This window comes from Cebus imitator, unplaced genomic scaffold (genome assembly GCF_001604975.1).
Source record: "Cebus imitator isolate Cc_AM_T3 unplaced genomic scaffold, Cebus_imitator-1.0 Scaffold231, whole genome shotgun sequence".
NCBI classification, from domain to species: Eukaryota; Metazoa; Chordata; class Mammalia; order Primates; family Cebidae; genus Cebus; species Cebus imitator.
The window spans coordinates 4,491,700-4,510,479 of NW_016107546.1; the positions used below are offsets into that span (position 1 = coordinate 4,491,700).

The following is an 18,780-nucleotide window of genomic DNA, read 5'->3' on the forward strand; positions in this document are numbered from 1 at the left end:
TTGCTCTTGTTGCCCAGGCTGGAGTGCAATGGTGCGATCTCGGCTCACTGCAACCTCCACCTCCTGGGTTCAAGCAATTCTTCTGCCTCAGCCTCTGAGTAGCTGGGATTACAAGCATGCACCACGACACCCAGCTAATTTTGTTTTATAGTAGAGACAGGGTTTCTTCGTGTTGGTCAGGCTGGTCTCGAACTCCCAACCTCAGGTGATTTGCCCGACTCAGCCTCCCAAAGTCCTGGGATTACAGGCATGAGCCACCGTTCCTGGCCAATAACGATTTTTGTTTTTCATTTAAACCATCAAATTTGGGGCCTCCAAAGAGGGAATGTGATGGACAGGTCCTCAGGTCAATAATTTTCACCTCTTGCCATTTATGCCTTCTTAACATTCTCCTCCTCTTGAAGGAGTTATACAAGGCTCCATCTTAGCATACTGTATGGGGAGATTCTTTTTGCTGGCTTCATGCAGTAATTAGCCATGTTGAGAAAGCCTACAATGTAAGGAGCCACAGGTGGTCTCTAGGACCCAAGACTGGTCACTTCTGACAGCTACCAAAAAGCCAGGGCCTTCAGTCATACATCCACAGTGGAGTGAATTCTACCACCAACCTAATGAACTTGGAAGCAGACTCTTCCACTGTCAAGCCTCCACATGAGAACACAGCTCATCTGACACTTTGACTGCAGTCACATGAGACCCTAAGTAGAGGACCCAGCTGAGCCATGCCCAGGCTCCTGCCCCACAGAAACTAAGATAGTAAATGTACATTATTTAAGGCAGCTACCTTTGTAGTAAATTGTTATGCAGCATAACAATTGCAAGAAATCTGTTATGCAGAAAACAAATGCAAGAGGTGAGTGTATTTTTCATGAGGAAGGGACATAAATTGAGGTGGCCCAAGGACGGCCTGAGGTAGTTTCCAAAGAGGGCCATGATCAATTCCTTTCCTCTCTGTATATTCATACTGCTCCTCAGATCGAGAGGTGGAATCTAATTCTTTCCTGTTGAGTTTGGACTGGTCTTAGTGTCTTACTCTGACCAATCTAATTATTTCCTGTTGAATTTGGACTGGTCTTAGTGTCTTACTCTGACCAGTGGGATGTGAGAAAAAGTGATGTTCTCAGACTTCAAGGCTAAGTCATAAGGAGTCTTACAGTTTTTTCCTCAGTCTTTTAGAACCCTCTATCTGGTAGTACTGACTCACCATGTAAGCTGTCTCCCATGCTGAAGGGACCATGTGGACAGGCCATAGAGAGGCCAGGGAGAGAGAGGCCCAGCCACTTAGATTCCATCTGAGTCCTGCTTTCCAGCCTTCCCTGTCAAGGCACGAGACTGTAAGGGAAGACTTTATGAGCTCTTCAGCCACTGTCTGAATACCACTGAGTGACTCCAGTTAACATCACAAGGAACAGAATAACTGCCCAGCAGAGCCCCGTCCTAATTACTGACCCACAGAATCATGGGTTGCCATCAGGCAGGACCTGGATGATCTCATACAGGAAAGGAGCCACAGGTGGTCATATGTCCACAGGAGTGGGCATATGCATGTTCTCAAATCCTGAGGGTCACTCATACCTGAATGCCTTCTTTTTTATTTTTATTTTTAAATATATTATACTTTAAGTTCTGGGGTACATGTGCAGAACGTGCAGGTTTGCTACATAGGTATGCTGAATGCTTTCAACACTAACCTTAGGATATCTCCTATAGGTGGGCAGGAGGGACTCAACAGTAGAATAATTCCACCTATTTCATCTCAGGGGCCAGGGTTGCAAAACATGACTATGCCTAAGTCCTTCATTGACAAGGGGAATGGAATGAACATGATGGCTTTAGACGAATCAGCATTAACCCCTTTCACTGAACACTTGGCTGAACACTCCTTGTGTTGGGAGCCAAGCCATAGTGTCTGTCATGATTATTTGATGCCATGGTCATTTTGCCAGGATTCCAACTGATAATGATTTTGCCATAGATATCTCCACTGCTCACTGGCTGCTGAAGGTCCCATCTTCACTATTGCTTACTGCTTTTTGGTGAGGTTCCCAGAGGAGCAGCTTGCTTTTTTAGGACTTACAGTTTCCTTGAGAATATGGAACAAATTACCCCACAGTTGCATGTGAGGATTATTTAGTGATCCTATCCACTGTCAAGTCAAAAGTGGATCTTCTCACTAACAATTAGGACACAAACCAGGACAGAGCCCAGATACTCTTCAGCACTCTTCTGTTCTAGGGCAAGTTTCCCCAGGCATGCTTCCTGGAGGTTGATGAAAGCTCTATCTTAGTGGGAACCAGGGGGCCATTTCAAAAAATTCGTTAGGATCAAAGTTCTCTTTCCCAGAAGGTCTAGCAAATTCTTTAATGCATAGGATTCATGATACTTGCCTTTATAGTCCTAGCATTCCCATTAGCTATGCAGATTAGGCCCTTAGCCAACTCTTTACCAGTCATCAAAAATGACTGGAAGCCATTACTAGTTGAAGTGGACTCAGCCACGAGGAGCCTGAGATTTATGACAGCATCTTGAACATGTTAAACATATTAGTACAAAATGGTAAGGTTTCTCTGCATTACAGTGCTTAGAATTAACAATAAGACCAATATCTTAACCTTGAGGCAATTTTGACACATTATAAGAATCAGACTAGTAACCAGGAACTGGAAAGTTTCCATAGGCAGTCAATGGTGTTTTATTACCTCATCTTTTTAAAGAACAATGTATTACTTCATCTCTAGTGTTTTATGTTATTAGAGATTCACTTTTATTGAATAAGGCTTTAAGAAATGTTACAAAGGGAGGAGTGGGCATATGCATATTCTCAAATCCTGAGGGGAAAATGCTGAAAATAGGGGTCTGGAAGACTTAAACCTTCACATGCTTTTCCTCTCTGGGTTTGATGCTGCAAATGGAAAAGCAGTGCTGTGCTCCTTGAGAGGAGGTTCTAATTAGCACAGCAATGATTCCAAGGCTCTGCTCCCGGGGTTTTAGCGCATTGAAAAATTGAGATTATTAGAATGGAAAACGTTCCCAATGAATAGCTTCCTAGCTTGAAGACTATTGGTCAAACTAAAAAAAAAAAAAAAAAAAAAAAAAAAGAGGAGGAGAAAATTTTAAAAAAACAGAGGAGCAGGCCAGGTGCGGTGGCTCATGCCTATAACCTCAGCACTTTGGGAGGCCAAGGCAGGTGGATCACTTGAGATCAGGAGTTCGAGACCAGCCTGGCCAACATGGTGAAACCCCATCTCTGCTAAGAATGCAAAAATTAGCTGGGTGTAGTGGCACATGCCTATAATCTCAGCTACTTAGGAGGCTGAGGCAGGAGAATTGCTTGAATCCCGGAGGTGGAGATTGCAGTGAGCTGAGATCATGCCACTGCACCCCAGGCTGGGCAACAGAACGAGACTCTGTCTCAACAAACAAAACCAAACAACCGAGAAGAGCTAGAGACAAAGTGACTTAGGCTTATATACACACCCTGCTATAAATAGAGGTATATACATGGTCCAGAACTTATAATACTCATTCGCCTGAAGACAGAGCTATCTAATCGGAAATTGTATGAATGAGGATGTAAGAAAAAAAAATGTGTTCTATTATTTTGAATACATTTTTTTCATTTTCTAAATGCATCATTCAAAAAACTTGCTATAGTCTGATTTCATCGGTAGAATGGTATTTTCCAAAGTTGAGTTGACAGATTTCAGGAACTTCCTAGAAATTTTAGAGCTATCTAGTTGCCTTTTAACTCTGTTTCTAAAACACTGCTGCTTCTGTTATACATTCTAAGAAAGAAGATTTATGCAATGTAATTTATTCCAGTGAAAAAGCAGGGATTTAAGTTGTCTCATGTCCAACAAAGTTGGATGATAAGATTTTATTAAAAAATCCAGTGCTTCTATTCTGTTTATTACCTGAACTGGAAAACTGGTATAAATCTTGAAGTTCAGGGAAGGTTGAAAAAAAGGAAATAGTCTCTGCTTCTCCACTGAATGCTTTCTGTTGCCCTGACCCTTCTCTCTCAGTCATTTTCTTGCACTCAAAAGGTCATCTCTTTGGTCTTCCAGTCTTGGTTAAGAGCACTGAGTCTGAAGTTTGAGCCATGTCAGCCAGGGGTTAAGCTGAACACAGTAGAAAGGGATTTAATACAAGAAATTTGATATTTACAAAATCTGTGCAAGAAAACAATTTGGCAGTTGAAAGAATAAAAAAAAAAACTAAACATGCAATGATCATAGGACTCAACAATTGCACTCTTGGGTAAAATGAAAACTTATGTTCACACAAAAACCTGTAAGTAAATGTTCACAGCGGCTTTATTGGTAGTGGCCCCAAACTGCAAACAGCTCAGATATTCTTCAGTAAGTAAATGGTTAAACCAATGATTGTACAGCCATACTATGGAATACTACTCAGCAATAAAAATAAATGAGGTCAGTTGCAGTAGCTCACACCTGTAATCCCAGCACTTTGGGAGGCTGAGGCGGGCAGATCACTTGAGGTCAGGAGTTTGAGACCAGTCTGGCCAACATGGTGAAACCTTGCATCTACTAAAATACAAAAATTAGCTGGGTGTGGTGGTGGGCACTTGTATTCCCAGCTACTTGGGTGGCTGAGGCAGGAGAATCACTTGAACTCGGGAGGCATAGGTTGCAGTGAGCCAAGATTGTGCCACCATGCTCCAAGCCTGGGCGACAGAGCAAGACTCCCTTTCAAAAAATGAAAGAATGAATGAATAAATAAATAAATAAATAAAATAACCATATACACAACATGTTAGATGATGAATCTCCAGGAAACTTGAGTGATGAAAGCACATTTCAAAAGATTACTCATTCATAATACTTAAAAAAAAATTGAGACAAGGTCTTGCTCTGTCACTCAGGCCAGTGTGCAGTGGTACGATCATGACTCATTGCAGCAATATCCTGGGATCAAATGAGGTCCCAGCCTCCCAGTAGCTGGGACCAGAGGCACATGCCACCATGCCTGCCTAGTTTTTATTTTTTGTTGAGCTGAGGTCTCACTATATTGCTCAGGCTGGTCTTGAACTCCTAGGTTCAAGCAATTCTACAGCCTTTGTCTTCCAAAGTGTTGGAATTACAGGTGTGAACCACTCCACTCAGCCTATAATACATTTTGAAATGGCAAAATTTTAGAAATAGAGGACAGATTCATGTTTTCAAGGGGTTAGGGATGGAGGTAGGAGGGAGGTGATGCTGTTATAAAAGGGCAACATGAGGTATCCTGGTGGTTTTGGAATCTTGATGGTGGTGGTGGATACATGAATGTACATGTGCAGTAAAACCATATAGAAGTAGGCCGGGTATGGTGGCTCATGCCTGTAATCCCTGTCCTGTGGGAGGCTGAGGCAGGAGGATCGCTTGAGCCCAGGAGTTCAAGACTAGTCTGGGCAACAAAGTGAGACTCCTGCCTCTACTAAAAACAAACAAACAAACAAAAAATAGCTGGGCATGTTGGCTCATGCTTGTAATTCCAGCTCTGTGAGTGGCCAAGGAGGGAGTATTATTTGAGCCCAGGAGCTCAAGACCAGCCTTGGCAAAAAGTGAGACCTTGTTTCTATTAAAAATAAGCAAATTAAAAAAAAATAAGCAAATTAGCTGGACACGGTGTTGTGTACCTGTGGTCCCAGCTACACAGGAGGCTGAGGCAGCAAATGAGCCTGCGTGACAGAGTGAGACCCTGTCTCAGACAAAACAAACCAAACCAAACCAAACTGCAAACCAGTAAATATACATACTCTTGCACAAATGAGTACAAAAACTGAGGAAATCTGAATGAGATTGGTACATTGTATCAACACCAATATGCTGCTTGTGTTATTGCACTAGAGTATTTGAAGACACAACTATGTCACTGTATCATTTCTTAAAAATCATTTTAATCTACAATTATCAGTTGAAAAAAATATTTATGAGACAGGAAGAAAACTCAGAGGGCAACCAGTGGTTGTTGATGTCAGCGCAGTACCACCATAGCTAAAGGCCAGAATTCAGAAATCACTCCCGCTGCCATCCTTCTCCCCCAACCCAAGTGGCTCTCATGCCCACGAAAATAGTGACTAGACCCAAACTTGGAATCTAGCTGCCACCAACTGTCATGTCAGTTGGACCAGAAAGCAGAAAGAAGGCTTCTGTTTCACTTCTACCTACCAGACTGAGCAGGAACACATCTAATTGACAAAGCTCAATTTGCTTCCTGTATGTGAGATGCAAATGGTCTGGGACATGTGGCTTTTAGCACTCTAATTTTTCCAAATAGAATATGGAATGGGAGTTGAACGAGCATAATAGCTACCATAACTAGCTCACTAGCTATGTGGCCTTGGGCAAGTTTATTAATGTTTTCAATCCTTAGTTTCTGACGCTACGAAATAAGGATCATTATCATACTGAGCATGGAAAAACTCAAATTGTTTTTCCTCTGTTCTAATACAACACCAATCAACAGAGAAGACTTATGTCACCAAACATGCAAGGGATTTCTCCCCACCAACAAGCAAGCAATCAATTCTGCAGGGGACACCAGCTGGGTTCAATTCCATTTAATTCTGACACTGTCTTCTTGGAGATAGCATCAGATCCCACAGGTTAAGGGCTCAGTCCCCAGTACTGTCTACCCCTCCACCTTCTGATGCCAATTGCAAGCCCCAGGTTATTTTACCTGTGCTTCTGATTGGCTAAAAATTGGGGTTCTCATGACCCACTTCTTAGGTCCACTAATCTGCTAGAGTGGCTCACAGAACTCAGGGAACCCCTTACTCAGGACTACCAGTTTACTATAAAGGATACGACAAAGGATACAGATGAAGCAATGTACAGGGCAAGGTATACGAGAAGAAGCTCAGAGCTTTGGTGCCCACCCTGAAGCGTCACCCTCCATGAACCTCCACGCGTTCAGTTATTGGAACTCTCTGCACAGAGTCCTTTTTGGGTTTTTATGGAGGCTTCATTATGTAGGCATGATTGATTAAATCATTGGCCACTGGTGATCAACTTAGCCATTAGCTTCTCTCCCCTCCTTGCAGGTTAGGAGATGGGACTGAAAGTGCCAGCCCTCTAATCCAGCCTTGGTCTTCACAATGATCAGTCCCCACCCTGAAGCCACCTAAGGGCTGCCAGCCAACAGTGAACTCATTATCATACAAAAGACATCACTGCAGTGATTCTAAGCATTTTAGAAACTGAATGCCAGGAAAACGGAAATGAAGACCAAATATGTATTTTACCACAGCAAACACACTTACCTCCTAGAGTTAGCTGAGATGTAGCACAGTGCGCCGCACAACTCAGATGCTCCCTCCATCTATGCTGGCCATTATCGTGGTTTGTGCAATCTGAGAAAGAAGATTAGTAAATGTTCACAGTGAAAAGCAAAGGAAAGAAAGATTAAAAAAAGAGAAGAGGGAATTTTACAGGGAAAGCAGGGGAATTATTCTTGAATGATTGGCATGTACTCAGTGGCAACAATGGGAAAGAAAGATATGAAAAATGTTATTCCACATATTTAGTTTTGTATAGAATGGTTGACTTTTATCCAATTAGAGAACTTGGAGTTGGAGGCCTCATTCTTCTCTCCACACTTTTTATCATGTTAAAACAAATGTGAAAATGTTATGAAAGTCATAAAATGATGCAATATCATAACCCCTTTAGATTACAATCCCTTGAAGATTATTTCTCCTCTACTGCTGTACCCTCAGCAGCTAGTATGTTTTTGGAGATTAGCAAAGTTTGTGAGTAAAGGTGTCAGCATCAACAACTAGCTACCAAATGTATTTGCCTCTTTTATGACATACGATGAAGTCATTGCATATTATAGTCAGAGTGTCTGTCAATTCAAACACCTGCTTGTTAAAATCTTTCACTAGCCTTTTAACACCTTTTGGAGAAGAGTTTCTCAGCCTCAGCACTACTGACATTTTGGGCCAGAAAAATCTTTGTTATGGGGTGTCCTGTGCACTGCAGATGCTGAGTGAAATACTTGACTTCTACTCATTAGATACCTACAGCACAATTCCATTTGTGACAATCAAAAATGCCTCAAATGTACCCTGGGGAGCAAAATCGCCCAGGGATGAGAATCGCTTTGTTAGAGGAAAACACAACTGAGCCATTACCCTTGGAGCTTTCCACTACAGCTGGCAGTTTTCCTTCCAGTTAATATAACCCTCTTATGCTGCCCCAGACCCTGTGCTGACTTTGTTCAAGTTGCTCTAATGCTACTGAGAAAATTACAACACCCCTACCAACCTCTTCCCTCCCAGCCCAAAAACAATTTTAAAAAGAAACGTTTTTCCCTCTGCCAATTATGGGTTGAATTTTTGTCCCTCCCCCAATTAATATGTTGCTGTCTTAATCCTTAGTACTTCAGAATGTGACTGTATTTGGAAAGAAGGTCATTAAGGTGGGTCCTAATCAAATGTAACTACCGTTCTTATAAGAATAGGGAGTTTGGACACAGACACACATGTGAACAGAAGGCCATGTGAACATGAAGACAGTCAGCTACAAGAAAAGAAGGGAGGCCTCAGAAGAAATCAGCCCTTGATCTTAAACTTCCAGTCTCCAGAACTGTGAGGAAGTAAATTTCTATCGTTTGTCACCTCATGGATGGTACATTGCTGTAGCGCACCTACCACCTGTCTTCAGAAGAGTTTTCTAGAGAAATAGCCTTCATTCTTCAAGCTTCCTCTGAACTAACATTTCCCATCATTTTGTAAATATTTTCAGGCCCTAAACATGTTGATTTTATTTCCATTATTTCTTCTACTGACACACACTTCTTAATAGGGCAGGTGTTTGGTGGTGTGACAGGAAATTGGTGTCAACTTCCATTGTTTGTGTGATAGGAGGTCTCAAAGCTACAGGATAAATGTGTCATATCCCCCATAAGTATCAGTTTTGCTCAATGATTTTTTTTCTTTTTTTGAAATGGAGTTTCACTCTTCTTGTCCATGCTGGAGCAAACGGCACAATCTCGGCTTACTGCAACCTCCGCCTCCTGGGTTCAAGTGATTCTCCTGCCTCACCCACTACCATACCTGGTTAATTTTTTGTATTTTTAGTAGTGACTCTATTTCACCATGTTGGCCAGGCTGGTCTCGAACTCCTGACCTCAGGTGATCCACCTACTGTAGCCTCCCAAAGTGCTGGAATTCCAGACATGAGCCACCCGGCCTGGCTTGCTCACTGATTTTTTTAAGGAAAATGTTAATCTGCTCATGCATTCATTTAAAGCGTATTTACATGAAAATGAATATAGTTTTAGCATATTCCCATATATTTCACAGACGTTTCTTACAGTATGTTCCTCTAAATGAAAGTGTTACCTCTCCGCAGCTTCAGGGCCTCTTCATCACTCAAAGCAGAGTCCTACTGGCACAGCATTCTCCTCATAGAATGCAGAGGAGAGGACAGGTGTGAAACCAGACCAGTCTATCTATAAAGCTAAGGACTATTCCTAAGGGACTTGCGGAGGGGGAGAGGGAAGTTTTAAATGCAATCTTGAGCTTTTCTGATTTGGGGGTTCCAGGTCTGCTGTACCTCCTGCATGTTATATTGGGCATAGCCCTAGTAACTCAATGTGTGATTTGAAGTGATGATCTGAAGTTATCCACTAGGGATAGGAATATGGAAAGAGAAGCAGCGCAACGGAGACCTGGAAGTTTCCATCTCTGCAATGGATTGCAGCCAACTGCTTAGGCACACATACCTGCTGTCCTCCCGCCTCTGAGTCACCTCCATCCCTCTCCCTGTCCAACGAGCAGCTGCCAAATGGTGGCGAAATCCAATAAATAAAAGCCGGGACCCCACCTGTGTTTGAATTACTGCCTTTGAAATTTGCCACGTCCAGGTTTATTGACCCGGGCAGTCTTTTCAACATTTCCTTATGCCGCATACGGGTGGGGCCGGGGACTTCCTTGTGCACTGCCAGTCCTCAGAACAGAATACTTTGAATCCAGCTACTTGGAACCTCGTTCCTGGTCCCGACCGAGCCTCAGGGAAAGGCCAGAAGAGCGAGAGCCACCCGAGTTAGTCTCTCCCACATCTGTGACCCGGTTTAGGGGCCTTGCACGGCCAGTGCCCTTCAGGTACCATAAAACCAGCTTTCTCAAAGGAGACTGCAACAGGTTTCCAGGCATTATTTAGCAAAGTCGATGGCCCGGACCCTGTGATTCCTGGGTTTGAAAATTCAGAGCTTTAGCCTAACGGAAAGGTCGGCTCAGCGCTTCGCCCAGCATCCTCGGGTGACATTAGCATTCCTCGGAGACTCGGGAGGACTGCGGGGAGGACACCGTGACTGCGTCCAGACCCCCCATGGCCCGCCCCCTCCGCTCTCAGGCCCGCCAAGCGAGAGGCGGGGAGCGAAGCTGCGGCCTCCTTCCTCTTCCCTGAGGCGGCGGCGGGCGGCTGGCCCCGCCCCTCCCACGCGGCGGCCGGCGGCGGGGGGGCGGGGCCTGCCGCAGCGACGCCGGCTGACGCGGATGACGCGGCGCTCGTCAGGCCGCAGCCCCCGCCGCTTGGCCGCCGGGCCAGCCTCGGCCCGCCCCCCGCCCTCCCCGCGCGGCCTCCCGTGCGCCCCTGTCAGATTGTGGCGGCCGGCCGCGCGGTGCACTCTCCCTCCTTGCCAGCAGCCGGGCTAGGCGCCTCTTACGGCACACCCCCGTGTCCCCGCCGGCGCCGCGCCTGCCCTCCGCCGCGCTCCGCCCTGCTGCCGACCGCACGCCCGCCGCGGGACATGGCACACGCGTCAGCACGCTTCCCCAGCGCCCGGGGATCCGGGGACGGCGAGATGGGCAAGCCCAGGAACGTGGCGCTCATCACCGGCATCACCGGCCAGGTGAGTGCGGGGGCGGGGGCGCGCCGGCCGAGGCCGCCTGGGCACGTGTGCTCCTTACGCGCAGCTCCGCGCGGGCTGCGGTGTGTCCAGGAACAGCCCTCTGGGCGTCCCGGAAGGGGTCTGCTGCCGGGAGCTGGGACGGAAGGTGCGGTGCGGGTAGCGTGCTGCATGTAGGGTGTGCTGGGTGCATCGGGTGCCTCTGGTCTTCCTCTGGGGGCTGTGAGCGTGTGTGCCGCCCGGGATGTCTCCCTCACACCTGGGCCGGACCTCCCGTTCTCACCTGCCTCTCAGGTGACCGCATCGTCGACTCCTCCAAGCCCATTTCATGCTTCGCAGCTCCTAGTGCCGGGAAGGGAAAAGAAGCGGTGATCAGTGAACTTGCGGGTGGGGTCTTGATATATCTGAGCTCAGGGGGCGCTTGCTTACCTGCTAATGTTTGGGAAGCAGAAAAAAGGGTGCCTTGCTGGTTTCGGCCCCTATCACTGGATTTCCAGACAGAAAAGAGAACAAAAAAGAAAGTAGTGCTGGGGAGTCCCCCGCTATGACACATTTAGGGAAAAGAACTTAAAAAGCTTTAAAAAAATCACAGGAACTTCTGAGGTTCAGGTTCACTCATTTGGAAGTGTATCTGAGACGCAGTGGTCCAAAAGCGAGGCTAGGTTCCATTTCCAAGGGAATAAGTTCCTCGAGTGAGGTAATCAAGAGGAGGTCTCCGGAATGTCTCAGGCTAAGCATGGCTGGTTTGTGAGAGTCATCTCTCAGAGTTGTTGCAGTAGGTAGGACCCTACCACTGTGCCTTATCAGGCTGTGCTGTTTTAGATTCAGTGGTCATGAAGTAATCATGCCCACATAACGCTGTAGAAAAAATGTGATGTGTGTGCCCCTGGATATCTCCAGGTGGTGGCCACTATTTCAGCGCTGAAATAAAGATGATGATAATAGCTAAGGCATATTGTGTCTATCATGTTTCAGTCGCTTGACTAATATTAACTCATTTAGTTCTCATAAACTCTTTGAGGAGGTTCTTTTATTATCTCTACAGATGTGGAAACTGAGGCATGGGAGTTTGATTTGTCCGAGGTTAAACTGCTGAGAAGTGTCCACTTAATATTGAAACTGCTCTCAAAGTTCTCTAGTGTTGGAAAAGGCTAAGCGGGCAGGAGGCCGTGGCTCATACCTGAAATCTCAACACCTTGGTAGGCAAAGGCGGAAGGATTGCTTGAGGTGAGGCCAGGAGTTTGAGACCAGCCTCAGCAATGTATTGAGACCTTGTCTCTACAGAAAAAAGAAATTAGGCAGGCATGTTGGTGCTGACCTGTATTTCTAGCTACTCAGGAGGTTGAGGCAGGAGAGTCACTTGAGTCTAGGAGTTTAAGCCTGCAATGAGCAATGATGGCACCACTGTACTCCAGCCTGGGGCAGCAAAATGAGACCTCGCCTCAACAAAAAAGAAAAAAAGATAGAAGAAGTTGAAACTGGCCAGATACACAGTCACAGAATATTGTACAATTTCAGCTGTTGAATATCTGACTTATTGCTGGTTATTCATGCACCTTGCCATGCTTAAGGCAATCATAATAGACAGGAGTTTGAAAACTTGTAAGAGAGGTAGGTAGGGCAAGGATCTGAGGCTGAGAAATTGAATCCTCGAATTGAGGCAGTAAAACATGTCAGGGCCTACATACTGCCTTCTCCCTTCCTTTCTACAGATTATTCCCTTTTTTCCATTTTGTCAGACTGGACCTGAAGCGCAAATGTTCACTAAGTTTACATAATCTCTGGAAAGTACGGATTTGATTTTAGTATTGTCAAGAAACTAGTTAAGATGTTTATGTGCTGCGTTGGTGTGGCTTATACCAATTTCCATGTCCAGCAGTATGAATCAATGGAGATTAGAAATGGAACCTAATTTTCACTTTTAAGAGCAGTCATTTGGCTGGAAATGAGTGGGCAGAAAGGTGTGGAAGTGGGCCCCCACTCTAGCTTGTCCTGCAGGCTGTCATGGTTGTCTACCTGAAGCACCACACTCAGCAGACCTCCCTGACCATAATTTTTTGGTTCCTCACTTCATTTCCAACTTTAAACACCTGTCTGGCTTTCAGGCTCATTGTAATCTCTGCCCCAGTGTTTCTTTCTTCCCTCTAGCATCTGCCCTCTGCATTGCCTCCTCATTTGGTGTTGCATTGGTTTCTGTATCCCCTAGCACAGTGCCGAATAAACACATAAACACTTGCAGATAGAATTTACTGCTCTTCTATGTTTTTTATTTGTATTTCAGGACAGTGACTCCCAACTTGACTATCAAGGATCTCTGGAGCACTGTGGTGTTAATGCAAGGGGTCTGAAAATCCATATCTTACTGTATGTTTTCTTGATAATATTGGCTGAGAACTTACTGAGCTATTCACTCTGCTAAGCATTTTGCATATCCCTACCTAAGAAGCAGGTATAATAATTATCCCCGGCTAAGTAAGGTTAAGTATGTTCCCTGAGGTCATACATCTAATGAGTGTCAGAACTGAGAGCTGAACCCAGATCTCAGCAGTTGCTCTAAGTCATTTTGTTATACAGACTGTGGTAAGCCTTATGAGACAGAGAGAAATAAATAGTCTTACTCTAAGAAAAGGTTTCAGATTCACTTGCCACTGCTTTGGCACTTAGGGCTATCATGGCATTTGTGCCAAAATGGGCTTTTGAATGGGTTGTCCCAAATTCCCACTTGAGAATAGTGCAGACAGCAGGGTGTCCTGTCTGCTGTACATCTCTAGTATGTATCGTCAGGCTTCTTATTCTAGCCTTCTCCTCCCATCTATTATTGACACACTCTTTTTCCAAAGTGGGAACCTTATTAAATAGGCTTTAAGGAAGCTCAGGCTCTGGCTTTGCATTACTGTCTCTAGGCCCTTTGCCAGCCACTTTTAAAAGCTCACCTCCATTGGCTAAGGATGCTATTCTTTACTGCGCTATTGGAGATGCTCTTGCTGTTCTTTGGGTACTATTGCCTTGTACCTCTTTGGAGTAATTATTTGTGGCTGAATGGCCTCACAAGTCTTACTCCTTTTAACTTAACTGAAAGCCTCAGTGTTCTTAGCAGCCTAATCCTGACAAATGCAACTATTCCAGGAACTTCCTTTGTATTTACATGTATGCAATCCCTGTTGATTGTATAAGTTATTTACATATCTTTGGTTTTGAGATTATAAACTGCTTTAAGGTAGAAATCTCATTTTCAGCCTATTACCTCCCACATGCCTTCATCTAGTGGTGTTTCAAAAGTGTTGACTTACTTTTTCCATTAGCAGAACACATCTTCACTGCATGTCTGCAGTGTGCAAGGCTTGTTTTGATGCTGCTACAGATAAAAAGATGTGAAGGTTGTCTTAGTCCATTTGTGTTCTTATAAAGGAATACCTGAGACTGGGTAATTTATAAAGAAAAGAGGTTTATTTGGCTCATGGTTCTGAAGGCTGTACAAGAAGCATGGCACCAGCATCTGCTTCGGCTGAAAGCTTTAGGCTGCTTCTACTTACGGAGCTGGTGTATGCAGAGATTACATGGTAATAGAGGAAGCAAGAGGTGGGATGAGGGGTGGGATCCCAGTCTCTTTTTAACCAACAGCTCTGGCAGGAACTAATGGAGTGAGGAGTCACTCATTACTGTGAGGGTGACACCAAGCCTTCATGAGGGATCTGCTTCCATGACCCAAACACCTCGTATTAGTCCCCAACTTCAACACTGGGGATTAAATTTCAGCATGAGATTTGGAGGGGTCAGACATCCAAACTGTAGCATTTCACCTCTGACTCCCAGATCTCATCCTTCTCATGCAAAATAGAGTCATCTTTCTCACATGCAAAATACAATTCCAGTAGTTCCTAAAATTCTTGTTCCAGCACCAACTTAAAAGTTCAAAGTCTTATCTGAAACTCAAAGCAAGTTCCTTCTAGCTATGAGGCTATAAAACCAAAAACAAATACTTTTTCCAGGATACAATGGTTGTACAGTTACTGGGTAGACATTCCCATTCTAAAAGGGAGAATAAGCCAAAGCAAAGAGGTAACAGGCCCCATGCAAGTAGGGCAGACATAAGATTTTAAAGTTCCAGAATAATCTCCTTTGACTCGGTGTCCTGCATCCTTGGGCACACTGGTTTGAGGGGTGGGCTCCCAAGGTCTTGGCCAGCCCCATTCTCATGGCTTTGCTGGATGCAGCCCATGTTGCTGCCCTCATGGGTTGGAGTCTAATGTCTGTGGCTTTTCCTGCTAGGTTTCATGATGCCGGTGGCTCTGATATTCTGAGATTTGAGGCAATGCCCCAGTGGGGACTGTCTGTAGGGGATCTAGCCCCACATATTGTGTGGGCATTGCATTAATAGAGTCATCTCTCTGAAGGGCTTCTGCCTGGACATTTACGCTTTCCAATTTCAATCCCCTGAAATTATAGGTGGACACTGCCAAGCTTGCACCATTCTTGTATTCTGGGCTCCTGCAGACTCAACATCATGTGGAAACCACCAGGGCTTACAACTTGTACCCTCTGTTGCAGCAGCCCAAGCAGCATCTGGGGCTGTTTCAGCTTCTGTGACTGCAGCAACCAGGACGTTGGAGCAGCATTCAGGACGTTCCAGGGTTCCTTGAGGTGTTCCATGTCAGCTATGCCCTGGGCCTGTCTCCCCAAACCATTCTGTCCTCCTAGGTCTCTGGGCCTCTGCTGGGAGAGGCAGCCTCATAGAGTCTGAGATGCCTTCAGGCCTTTCCCCATTGTTCTATTAGCACCTGGCTCCCTTTTGTCAGTGCTAATCTCTTTAGCAAGTGGTTGTTCCCCAGCACCATTGGATTTCTTTCCTGAAAAACGCTCTTTCCTTTACTACCAAGTGGGCAGGCTGCAGATTTAAAACATTTTTCTGATCTGTTTCTCATTTCGCTACAAGTTCTATAAGTAATGCACTTTAAACAGCAAATGCAACAGATTAAATTCTCACCTTCCTACATTGATACTCTAGTGGTGTGATGATGGTGATAATTATTATGGTAGATTAAAATAATTAACAAGTATTGAGCGTTTAGTTTGTGCCAGGTACTGTTCAAAGTGTGTTACATTTTGTTCAAAGTATATTTGTTGAAGCAACAGAGTGCTTCTATGAGGCGGTTTTCTTTTTCCTTTTCCTGTTTTTTTTTTTTGAGACAGTCTTACGCTGTCGTCCAGTGGCACGATCTTGGTTCACTGCAACCTCTACCTTGCAGGTTCAAGTGATTCTCGTGCCTTAGCCTCCCGAGAAGCTGGGATCGCAGGTGTTTAAATTACTGCTTAGCTCTTTCTGAGCTGCACTGGCTTTGGTAAGTCACTTATCTTTTCTGCCAGGTTGGAATAGTAATTCTTACCGAATAGGAAATAAGTCTGTACATAGTAGTAGCCTTTGCCTCATTACTGGAATGGACCTTCCCTCCACAGTGTTAAGAGAATAATAAAAGATTTCTTGACTTTTAGGAAAGGAAGTTGAATGTGGGAGGTATCACTGTTTAGCCTTGCTTTGCATGGGGAATCTGTTATCTAGGAGCAGAAAGTTCTGTAGTATTTGGAATCAACCGCAGCCTGTAAAGTACTGGGAGGCCAACAAATTTGATGCCCCGTGAGTCTTTCAAGACTGTGCAAAGCAGATTTGGGAGCTGGTCTTATCTTCTCATATAAGAGGATTGTAGGCGTGACTTCCACTCTAAATCTTCCTTGCTGAGATTTGCAGTCCTGGGATAAAAGGTTTGGCATTATTGAAGGTGAGAGAGATGTCTTGAGTACTGTCCTGCGTAATCAAAGACTGTTACATGTGATTAATTGAAAGAACTCTGGACTGAGAATCAGAGGTTAGGTTTTGATGCCAATTAATTGTATAGCCTTAATTTGTCAAGTGAAATGGTCACCTGGTTTTCCCTAAGGTCTGCTTCTAGTCTACAGTAGTGTGATGTTTGGATTGCATGCTGACCTATGATTGATTATGCTTACATAAAGAAATTATACAACTATCTTTACATTTAAGCAGTGCAGTGATTCGATTTCAGTTTTAGACATAAAGCCAATAGGATTTCTTTTTTTTTTTTGAGACAGAGCTTCACTTTGTCACCCAGGCTGGAGTGCAGTGGTGCGATCTCACTCACTGCAACCTCTGTTTCCTGGGTTCAAGTGATTCTTGTGCCTCAGCCTCCTGAGTAGCTGGGATTACAAGCATGCGTCACCATGCCCAGCTAATTTTTGTATTTTTAGTAGAGATGAGGCTTTGCCATGTTGACCAGGCTGTTCTTGGCCTCAAGTGATCTGCCCAAAGTGCGGGGATTACAGGCATGAGCCACTGTACCTGGCCAGGATAATTTTTTTTTTTAATGAAACCAATGAACTCTTAACTTTACTGAATTTTAAATTAAGTGTGTAAACTAAGAAGAAATTCATATGAGTTGTATGTTGGCAGAATTTGTAAGGGTAGAGTGAAAAATCTGAGCTGTCCATCTTTGTAGGACATACCAAATGAATGAAGTGATGTTTTGGTGAGGAACAATTTTTTTTTAACTGGTACATAATTGTACATGTTTATGGGGTATGTGTAATATTTTGGTACATGCATATAATGTGTAATGAACAAAGCAGAGAAATTAGGATAGAGGAAAGATTTTTAAATTTTTGGGTAGAAAAATGGAGTTAATTATGCCCACATCACAAATTGATGTGTGGATTAGAAATGATGAGTATATTATAATAAGGCCTATCATTGTTCCTGGCATATATTGTTTATGAAGTGATACTATTATTTATTATGTTTAAGTTCTCACAATGGGAAGGAATGAGAGAAGGATGGAGAATGCTTGGGAATGCAGTTAGGGGTATGTAGGATGAATGCAAGTACTAAAAGGATGGAAGCAGAAACACTGGCTCCTATAATAAAAGGATGTGAGATCAAGGATGCAAACACATTTTGGAGACAGGTTGGATGGTATCACTATGGCCAGAAATGCAATCACTGGGAAGGAAAATCAGTTTCCTGGGGGAAGATAGTGAATTATTTTGTTTCTCTGGAGTTTCAAGTACAGTGGTACAATCATAGCTCATTACAGCCTTGAACTCCTGGGCTCAGGTGATTCTCCTGCCTCAGTCTCCCTGGTAGCTGGGACTGGAGGTTTGTGCCACCATGCCTGGCTAATTTATTTTTTTTTCTTGTAGAGACAGGATCTCACCAGCTGACTGGGCTAGTCTTGAACTCCTGGCCTCAAGTGATCCTCTGGCCTTGGCCTCCCAAGTGCTGATAATACAGGTGTGAGCCAATTCACCTGGCCTCTGTCTTAAAATGACTTGGACTACAGAGGTGACTGCTGTAGAGTGGGCAAGTCCTAAAGGTGGCCATACTGCTGTGTTGTACCCTTAGCCAGTCTTCGTCCCTGTCCCCCAGAACTTTCTGTAGTTCTCATTTATAAGGCATGAAAACTAGCACTTTCCCTTTAGTTTCATGATTGCCATTAACCAAGCTATTCCTAGTATGCTTCAGTTTTCTTCTTTTTTTCTCCCTTGTTTATTTGTCAATTATTTGCATTTCCTCTTGCCAAAACCTTGTTAAAGATACTTCCAGGCTAGGTGTGGTGGCTCATGCCTGTAATCCCAGCACTTTGGGAGACCAAGGTGGGTAGTCTCAAACTCCTGAGGTCATGAGGAGTTCGAGACCACCCTGGTCAACATGGAGAAACCCCATCTCTACTAAAAATACAAAATTAGCCGGGCATGGTGGTGGGTGCCTGTAATCTCAGGTACTTGGGAGGCTGAGGCAGGAGAATCGCTTGAACCTGGGTGGCAGAGGTTGCAGTGAGCTGAGATTGCACCATTTACAGCCTGGGCGACAGAGCAAGACTTTGTCTTTTTTTTTTTTTTTTTTTTTTTTTTTTT

At 44.4% G+C, this 18,780-nt stretch overlaps 1 protein-coding gene across 1 annotated transcript in view; it reads left to right on the forward strand.

Moving 5' to 3' along the window:
- The first annotated feature begins 10,502 nt into the window (after nt 1-10,502).
- The window catches only part of GMDS (GDP-mannose 4,6-dehydratase), a 648,894-nt gene continuing 640,616 nt past the window's right edge, over nt 10,503-18,780 (forward strand). The window contains exon 1 of the mRNA XM_017497517.1: nt 10,503-10,863. Within this exon, the coding sequence (XP_017353006.1) occupies nt 10,762-10,863 (102 nt within the window). The 5' untranslated portion in view covers nt 10,503-10,761. The remainder of the gene's footprint in view (nt 10,864-18,780) is intronic.